The following is a 10,092-nucleotide window of genomic DNA, read 5'->3' on the forward strand; positions in this document are numbered from 1 at the left end:
TCATCACACCACAACACAAAAAGTCCAGATTCATTTAAAGCTCATTGTAGAGGGTTACTTGACTAATACAAGCTATTTTTATGGCATTTGGTTTTTATCTTTATAAAATATTTATTTGTATTTTAACTAGTATTTATTTTTTAGTTATATATGGACAATCCACTTGCAGAAACCTTCTGTACTGTACTGGTCAGTGCTGTACTGTCACCATATCTACTGTCTTCTTGTCTTATGTTCTACCTTTTTTGCACTAAATGTTGCACATGTGCATTTCATGTTGTGTGAGTTTTGTGTAGTTCATTGTGTACTTCTGTGTTATTTTATGTTCATTTATATTGTTTGATGTAGCACATTGGTCCTGGGGGGACGTACTGTACTGTATATGATTAAAATGACAATGAAAACCTATTTGACTTGACTTTGCTCTAAAATTATAAACATGAGAACAAATTATCATGTTTAATAAAGGATAACGCTTTAGGGGATTTTGATGTGTACTCTAAATAATGAGTGAGAGTAGTATAAAGAGCAAACAATCAGAATAAGCAAACGTTAATAGGCAGATCCTGTGCTCAATCTGCCATTAATACAAGTAGTTTTTCGGTTCAGTCAAGTAATGTAGTAAAGTAAAAAAAAACTTTATGCTTCTACATTCAACTTAACCCTATCATATTCCACAATTACATTTTGGCATTTTGACAAGATTTTTTTTGACAGTTCTTCTAGACTAGAAGAACTGTGGAGGTGCAGCCATGTCACCATGGCAACGGGTAAACGAATTCGTCGCGACGGACACTTCGTTTACCCGTTGCCATGGTGACATCGCTGCACCGCCACAGTTCTTCTAGTCTGTTTACATTAATCTATGACGCATTTGATGCTGACAACCTAAAGGTGTTGATCGTTCTCTGGATATAGCTAGTGTAGCCTGGACAAATGGAGGACACGTGCAAAGAAAGCGAATTCCTCTCACTTTCATTCTGCCAAGCTGTGAGGGACCACAAACCTGTGTGGATGTTGGAAGAAATGCGAAACCTGAAGACTTTTCATTGGGAAGAAAACGTCCGGCAACAGACCTACAACCCATCCGAGGCGCTTCTGTATGCCATCGTGCACGACCACCGAGATTACGCACAATACTTGCTGAATCAGTTTCAGGACGTTGCTCTTGCAAATCCAGGAGAGCAATTCTGCTGTTATCCAACATCAGATTCACACCTGGAAATGGCTATCCGCCGTGGCAGGAATGACGTCATAGCGTTCATCCTTCAGGTGGTTCATAGAACACCTTCTCTGCGCTTATACATAAACCAGCGTGTGTGCAAACACGAGAGGGATGGCAAAACTCCACTACATGTGGCATGTGAGCTTTTACAACCACATACCGTCATAATATTATTGGGAAATGGGGCTTCACCGCAAGCTGAGGATCAGAATGGAATGACACCACTGGATCTTTTATTGAATAAACTTTGGACCTCCAAAGAGAATGCACACTCCATTAAGTGTATTAGGGCTTTAAGAATGTGCATTGAGAACCTGCTCTTTTTCATGCCTAAGTTGCAGTTTAAAATGAAGAGCACACTTAAAGAGGATCAACTGTTCTGGCCAAAATTCTGGGAGAGGAGCAGTATAACCTTCTAGTGGGGAGAATTCCTGCAACACTTTTTCTTACAGCTATGCAGAAAGTCTTGTCTCAACTGCCTCAACATGAATTTTCAGAAAGTCTTGATAAACTGCACATTCCAGCTTTTCTGAAACCTCACACACACCAATAACACAGTAAAAAGAGGCCTATGTTCTTACCATGCTTTTTGTTGTCTTTTTTCCCATTTTAATTTAATTACATCAACTTTTATATTGTGTGGCATAAATTGAATGCTTAAAAGTATTACTATAACTTAAGAAAACAAACCTGTCTTCCAGTTCTCAAACGAAATAATGCTAAACCTCTTTTTAAAATAAAAAAGGACAGTATTTTTATAGGAATAATCAATGAACCAGTAATGTATGTATTTCATAATGGTTTTAAGAAGTATGCAAATTAATTTTAAACAAATTACATTTTACTTTTATTTTATCACAGTTTTACTTTTTAAAAAATGCTTGTTTTATTTATATAAATTTATATTTATATTTAGAATCGCTGTCTAAAGTCAATGAGAATGTAAAACCATTATAATGTTACTGTGCAGCATTTGATGCATCCAATATGCAGATGTCTTTCAGAGACTTCACTCCTACTATTCTGTTTTATGGACAGAGCTATAGTTTATTTCATATTTAATTTACAATTTTATTTTTTTGCATTGCATTATTATGAAATGATTATAACTACTGGAAAACAGATATTTATTATATGAAATCTGGGGCATGTGTCTGCCAACAGTATTATTATGCAAACCTGAAAGTGTATTTCTGTGAACTGTGCAGCTGTGATTTAACAGTAACCATTATTATGTGTTATTTATGTGTATATTATAAGTTATTTACCTCATTGTGGACAAAAGAAAAAGGGTTATGCATATTAAAAAAAATCATTCTTACCTCTTCTGAAATCATTTGTGTGTGTGTGTGTGTGTGTGTGTGTGTGTGTGTGTGTGTGTGTGTGTGCGTGCGTGCGTGCGTGTGTGTGTGTTTGTTTGCATGTCTATCTTTATGTCTAAATAAGTATTACTAACCTGTGACAAGTTTCTCAACCCAAACACACACATTTACACTCCATCTTTTAGCAGTTGGAGCGTATATAACGAATTCCATGGCAATGATGGATGGATTACGTACTGATCCAGGTGTATAAGGGAGAGGACTAACATTACTTTAGCCTACCCTTAACACCAGCATGTCACTTATGTATTGCCATTGCTGTGCTTCTGCTTCACCCTCTGATCTTTACTCTATTTTGAGGTTGAGCTTCAAGCAATTTTTCTGCCTTAGCTAATATACATTTGTTCCATGATTCACTTGGTGTTGCTATAGCTGACTTTACTGTTTCCAAATATAAATTTATTATTTAAAAATAATCATTTGCTAGGTAGGAATCGATACTGATATGTAAGAATACATGTGTGGTGGTTGCTTCTGACCTGAACAACTACTGGAGATACTGTATGTAGTCAACAGATGGAGACATTTACCCTGTAAGACCCACACATAATTAGAATATACCTTTTCTGTTTTCTCTCTCTCTCTCTCTCTCTCTCTCTCTCGCTCTGAGTATTACCCTACTGCAGGTATATAATATTAAGATTAATATTAATATACATTTTACAAATATTGTGCATATAGATAGTACTAACCAATACTATATACTATCCTAACCAATTTGTGTCGCCCCGGCTGCATGCATCATACCCAAATTCAGTTAAATCATCACACCACAACACAAAAAGTCCAGATTCATTTAAAGCTCATTGTAGAGGGTTACTTGACTAATACAAGCTATTTTTGTGGCATTTGGTTTTTATCTTTATAAAATATTTATTTGTATTTTAACTAGTATTTATTTTTTAGTTATATATGGACAATCCACTACTGTACTGGTTAGTGCTGTACTGTACTGTATATGATTAAAATGACAATGAAAACCTATTTGACTTGACTTGGATTTTACCTACGCGCTTGAACCATGTGGCCTTTCTACTCTGGGACACTCTTCCCACTACTGTCCAGGCTGATTACAAAGCAGTGAAGGACAGACTAAAAGAGTCGTTTGGACAGAAACAGTTCATGGATCGGTTTAAAGCTAGTTTATCGGCACGACCTCGCACTGCACGGGAAAGCTTGGAGATTTATGCTGCGGAGGTTAGTAGACTGGTGGACGAGGCTTTTCCTGATTATGGAGATGCTGCACAGAGTGAGGAGAAATTTCGTCGTTTTCTTGCTGGAATTGACCCGGTGCTGAGAGCAAAGTGCCATGAACAGGGAGCATCTGATTTGGAGGAGGCATTAATAATAGCAGGTCGGTGTGAGAATGCCAGGGACGCTTTGAAAAATGATTGCTTTCCTATTAATGGGTCTTCCATTGTTAATTCTGGTTCAATTGCTACTGTTCAACCTCTTGCTGATAATGATGGGCTGTATAGAGCAGTGGAGAGGTTATCTGAGGACATGAGGCAGATGAGAATGGAGTTGAAAAATGTGGGGGAGGAAAATCGAAAGTTGCAAAGTAGACTGGCCTTTGGCAGCATGGATGAGTGCAGTAATGCTTACTCACAGTCAAATCGAACATTCAGGTGCAACTGTGGCGGCCGTGGGTGCCAGTCACGAGGGTCCTATGACTCGCAAAGAGTATATGTAGGATATTTGGAGCCAAACATTCCTGATTCTTTTAATCTGGTGGTTGCTCACACTGTCACCAGGGTTCAGAATGAACTAACCAAAGCAAGGATTTTAAATCCTACAGGACAAGACATTTCATTGCAACAAGGACTGCACCTGGGTGAGTTTTACAGGGTAAATTAATCTGAGCTTATGCCTCTTCATCAATGCTCATTGAACTCAGTTGCAGCAGCCACGTCACAGGTGGCACCTTCAGTGTCCTTGGATGACTCACCAGTCACTGCCTCGCAAAGAGCTGCACTTTCTGCATTGTTGTTAGAACACAATACGATCTTCAGCGCATCTGAAGGAAGTGTTGGGAAGTGTACTTTTGTGAAACATCGCATTAGAACAGGAGACCAAGCTCCCATTAAACAACGTGCATACCGTGCCTCACCTGAGAAAAGAGCTGAAATTGATAGACTAGTCACTGCCTTGCTGGCAGATGGTGTTATCGGGGAGAGCTGTAGTCCCTGGGCCTCACATGTGGTGCTTGTGAAAAATAAATGTGGTGCATGGAGGTTTTGTGTGGGCGCTTGAACAGTGTCACAGTTAAAACTCTTATCCTCTGCCCCGTGTGGATGACACACTGGACGCATTGGCGGGTTCAACTTGTTTCAGCACATTAGACTTTTCCAATGGCTTTTGGCAAGTTAAAGTTGCTAAAGAGGACAGAGAGAAAACTGCCTTTACAACTGGCTGTGGACTTTTCCAATGGCGGGCTATGCCGATGGGTCTCTCTAACTCTCCAGCGACATTCCAACGCTTGATGGAGCTTGTTCTGAGAGGTCTTCCATGGCACATCTGCATGGTGTATCTTGATGATGTTTTAATTTACAGCAAAACATTCAAGGAACATCTGTCTTATTTAAAGGAATTGTTCACAAGAATTGGGTCAGCAGGTTTGAAATTAAATCCAAAAAAATGCCACTTGGCTAGAGACCACGTGGTCTTCCTGGGCCATGTTGTGTCCCAGAAATGACTTCAGCCGGATCCACATAATACGGAAAAGGTGAGAAACTGGCCAACACCCAAGTCTCCTTCTGAAGTCAGAGCTTTTGTTGGACTCTGCTCCTACTACAGACGATTCATAAAAGATTTTTTAAAACATGCAGCTCCGCTTAACCAGCTTGTGGGCAAAAATGTAACTTTTGACTGGACAAAAAATTGTGAACTGTCATTCAATTATATGAAAGATGTGGTAACCTCTGCCCCAGTTGTGACACTGCCTGGTTGTAATATACCTTTTAGAGTCTACACTGATGCTTCAAAATATGCTGTCAGTGCAGTGCTGGCACAAAAGAAAAATGGGCTTGAACATGTGGTAGCATATGCCAGCCAGGCATTGAACCCTACACAGAGGCGCTGGTATACTTTTGATCGCGAGTTATGGGCGATTGTGTGGGCAGTAAGAGAATTTAAACACTACATCGGACTTTCATCATTTATTATTATCACCGACCATCGTCCTCTCTTGGCCCTTCGACGGATGGCCATTGATGATGATCCGACTGGTAGGAGGGGGAGATGGATCTTAGAGCTGGATCCACTGAATTGGACGATCATCTACAAAAGTGGGCATCACCACAAGAATGCGAATGCTCTGTCTAGACATCCTGATGTGCCTGACTGGGATAGCATGGGTCAAGGCGTTGAAAGCATGCAGGAAGTTAACATGGTGGGCTCCGAGCCTCCACCGACCAACCCTCCTATGACTTCTGTGTCTACAGATTAGGTGTCGGTACCGGACTCAAACATTGTTTCACAATGTAGGCTCTGTGTACATGATTTGTCATATGATGCTTCCTACCTGAGGGAATTGCAGCATTCTGACTCTGACATTGCAACTGTCCTACACTGGGTGCAGCTAGGCCAATGACCGCATAGAAGACACTTGAAAGGGGTCTCTAAATGCCTGAGGAAACTCTGAACCGAGTTCAATCGCCTTTCAATAAATGATGGATTATTGTGTCGTTCTTTTGTCTCTTCACTTACAAGTGACCCGGTCATTCAGTTTGTTGTTCCCTCTACCCTTGTACCCGACATACTTTTGCAGTTACATGGTGGTCCGGCCGCAGCCCATTTCTCTGCTGAACATGTGTGTGAGAAAGCGAGACTGACTTGTTACTGGCCTTCAATGTTTAAGGACATCAGAGAGTGGTGTGAGCAGTGCAGGGCTTGTCAGACTCGTCGTGGTCCCGTTCCAACACAACGTGCTCCAATGGGTGGCATGAATACCATACGCCCATTCGAGAGAGTAGCTACTGACATTTTGGAGCTTCCTTTGACTTCAAAGGGCAATCGTTATGTGCTTGTGGTGGAGGACTATTTCACTAAGTTTGTTAGTTTGTATGCTCTTCCTAATCAATCTGCACAGACCGTAGCTCGCTGTCTATTCGAGGACTATGTGTTGACTCATGGTATTCCAGAGACTTTACATTCTGACCAAGGGCGTCAGTTCGAGGCAGACATTGTTGATAGACTTTGTCAAATGCTTGGGATTCGAAAAACGCGGACTACTCCCTATCATCCGGAGTCAGATGGGATGGTTGAACGTTTTAACAGGACTTTGACCCATCAATTAGCGAAAACGCTGTTGACGTATGGTGGGGAATGGGACAGCTTTGTGAAACATGTAGCGTTTGCCTACAACACCTCGCCCCACTCAAGCACTAAATTCTCACCATATTTCCTTCCTCATGGACGGGAAGCAAGGGTCCCTGTCGACGTTTTAGTACCTGTCCGTGCATTTGATTCACAATCATCTTCGTCACATGCTGATTTCGTGTCTTCGTTGTTGTCTAGACTGCGCTCAGCCTTTAGTAGAGCACGCATGCACAGTGAGGAAGCATGTGAACGCCAAAAACTCTACCGTGATAAAAGTGTTCGTCATCTGCCCTATGCAGTGGGTACTATGGTGTGGCTCGATAATCCTGTTGAGAGTCGTATGAAACTGGCACCGCACTGGAAGGGACCTTTCAAGGTTGTGGAGGTAATGGACTCTTGCGGCGAACAAGGACTGATCTATCGGATCATAAATCCCATGGACAGTGATGACAGAGGGAAGGTGGTGCATTATAACAGATTGCGCCCTTATACACTGCCTGTTTCTCCTTTGTCAACTAATCTCTCTTTTGATGGTACGGATTCTTCTCAGGGTTCTACTCCCTCTGAGTCATTTTTATCTGGTTTGGACGTGGGAGTTTCTCCACAGAATCAGCATTCGGATTCTACTCAGGGACTGTGTACGCATGCAGATGTTGATTGCTTGATGCCAAGTTTGAGTAGGGCTGGTAGAGTGCAGACACCTCCTGGTTATTTAGATGACTTTGTTCTGTATTAAATGTCATTTGATGTTGTGTTCATGAGGAAGGGAGGATGTTAAATGAGGTGTGTAAATGGTAGAATGGAAATTGCTATGGATGTTTTAGTATTGCTTTTCATTCTGCATTGCATATACGTGTTCTGGGTGTGTTAACCATATGTGTAGGTATGTGTATATGTGTGTGTGGTTTTGGGGATTTTTTGGGTGTGTGTAAACGTGGACGTTTAATTTGAAGGGGGGGACGCATGTAAAATACTTTTTGGGTGTAATTGTGTGTGATAGCTCAAGAGGCGGCTGTGTCCATTTTATAGGTGTGTTATACATTTCTTTTTTTTCCCTCGGGACTTGCCGTAGGCAAGAGAGATTATTATCGCACCTGCCACAGTGATGCTGTTCTTGTGATGAAGCGCAATAAAAAGTCGGACTGGTTGTTTCACAGAATCCTGCGTCCATTTCTATTATTTTCTTAGTGAAAAGTAGAAACGCTCGGTTACAATGACAACCTAAACGTGTTGATCGTTCTCTGGATATAGCTAGTGTAGCCTGGACAAATGGACGACACGTGCAAGCGAATTCCTCTCACTTTTATTCTGCCAAGCTGTGAGGGACCACAAACCTGTGTGGATGTTGGAAGAAATGCGAAACCTGAAGACTTTTCATTGGTAAGAAAACGTCCGGCAACAGACCTACAACCCATCCGAGGCGCTTCTGTATGCCATCATGCACGACCACCGAGATTACGCACAATACTTGCTGAATCAGTTTCAGGACGTTGCTCTTGCAAATCCAGGAGAGCAATTCTGCTGTTATCCAACATCAGATTCACACCTGGAAATGGCTATCCGCCGTGGCAGGAATGACGTCATAGCGTTCATCCTTCAGGTGGTTCATAGAACACCTTCTCTGCGCTTATACATAAACCAGCGTGTGTGCAAACACGAGAGGGATGGCAAAACTCCACTACATGTGGCATGTGAGCTTTTACAACCACATACCGTCATAATATTATTGGGAAATGGGGCTTCACCGCAAGCTGAGGATCAGAATGGAATGACACCACTGGATCTTCTATTGAATAAACTTTGGACCTCCAAAGAGAATCCAAACTCCATTAAGTGTATTAGGGCTTTAAGAATGTGCATTGAGAACCTGCTCTTTTTCATGCCTAAGTTGCAGTTTAAAATGAAGAGCACACTTAAAGAGGATCAACTGTTCTGGTCCAAAATTCTGGGAGAGGAGCAGTATAACCTTCTAGTGGGAAGAATTCCTGCAACACTTTTTCTTACAGCTATGCAGAAAGTCTTGTCTCAACTGCCTCAACATGAATTTTCAGAAAGTCTTGATAAACTGCACATTCCAGCTTTTCTGAAACCTCACACACACCATTAACACAGTAAAAAGAGGCCTATGTTCTTACCATGCTTTTTGTTGTCTTTTTTCCCATTTTAATTTAATTACATTCAGTTTTATTAGTGTGGCATAAATTGAATGCTCAAAAGTATTACTATAACTTAAGAAAACAAACCTGTCTTCCAGTTCTCAAACGAAATAATGCTAAACCGCTTTTTAAAATATAAAAGGACAGTATTTTTATAGGAATAATCAATGAACCAGTAATGTATGTATTTCATAATGTTTTTAAGGAGTATGCAAATTAATTTTAAACAAATTACATTTTACTTTTATTTTATCACAGTTTTTAATGCTTGTTTTATTTATATAAATTTATATTTATATTTAGAATCGCAGTCTAAAGTCAATGAGAATGTAAAACCATTATAATGTTACTGTGCAGCATTTGATGCATCCAATATGCAGATGTCTTTCAGAGACTTCACTCCTACTATTTTGTTTTATGGACAGAGCTATAGTTTATTTCATATTTAATTTACAATTTAATTTTTTTGCATTGCATTATTATGAAATGATTATAACTACTGGAAAACAGATATTTATTATATGAAATCTGGGGCATGTGTCTGCCAACAGTATTATTATGCAAACCTGAAAGTGTATTTCTGTGAACTGTGCAGCTGTGATTTAACAGTAACCATTATTATATGTTATTTATGTGTATATTATAAGTTATTTACGTCACTGTGGACAAAAGAAAAAGGGTTATGCATATTAAAAAAAATCATTCTTACCTCTTCGGAAATCATTTGTGTGTGTGTGTGTGTGTGTGTGTGTGTGTGTGTGTGCGTGCGTGCGTGCGTGTGTGTTTGTTTGCATGTCTATCTTTATGTCTAAATAAGTATTACTAACCTGTGACAAGTTTCTCAACCCAAACACACACATTTACACTCCATCTTTTAGCAGTTGGAGCGTATATAACGAATTCCATGGCAATGATGGATGGATTACGTACTGATCCAGGTGTATAAGGGAGAGGACTAACATTACTTTAGCCTACCCTTAACACCAGCATGTCACTTATGTATTGCCAT

At 40.3% G+C, this 10,092-nt stretch overlaps 2 protein-coding genes across 2 annotated transcripts in view; both read left to right on the forward strand.

The window, feature by feature from the left end:
• Positions 1-1,805, forward strand: part of LOC124377265 (ankyrin repeat domain-containing protein 9-like) — a 28,717-nt gene extending 26,912 nt beyond the window's left edge. Inside the window, 2 exon segments of the mRNA XM_046836672.1 lie at positions 919-1,606; positions 1,609-1,805. Of these exon segments, the coding sequence (XP_046692628.1) occupies positions 937-1,606; positions 1,609-1,778 (840 nt within the window). The 5' untranslated portion in view covers positions 919-936 and the 3' untranslated portion in view covers positions 1,779-1,805.
• A 6,321-nt stretch (positions 1,806-8,126) lies between these two features.
• LOC124377269 (ankyrin repeat domain-containing protein 9-like) lies at positions 8,127-9,097 on the forward strand. Its single transcript, XM_046836676.1, has one exon. It carries the CDS (start codon positions 8,366-8,368, stop codon positions 9,032-9,034), a length of 669 nt encoding a protein of 222 aa, XP_046692632.1. The 5' UTR covers positions 8,127-8,365; the 3' UTR covers positions 9,035-9,097.
• Positions 9,098-10,092: the final 995 nt, after the last annotated feature.

Source organism: Silurus meridionalis, chromosome 23 (genome assembly GCF_014805685.1).
Source record: "Silurus meridionalis isolate SWU-2019-XX chromosome 23, ASM1480568v1, whole genome shotgun sequence".
Classification (NCBI taxonomy): domain Eukaryota; kingdom Metazoa; phylum Chordata; class Actinopteri; order Siluriformes; family Siluridae; genus Silurus; species Silurus meridionalis.

Excerpts from the sequence above, each read along its gene's own strand:
- LOC124377269 (XM_046836676.1), top strand. The coding sequence starts at position 8,366 with ATGCACGACCACCGAGATTACGCACAATACTTGCTGAATCAGTTTCAG.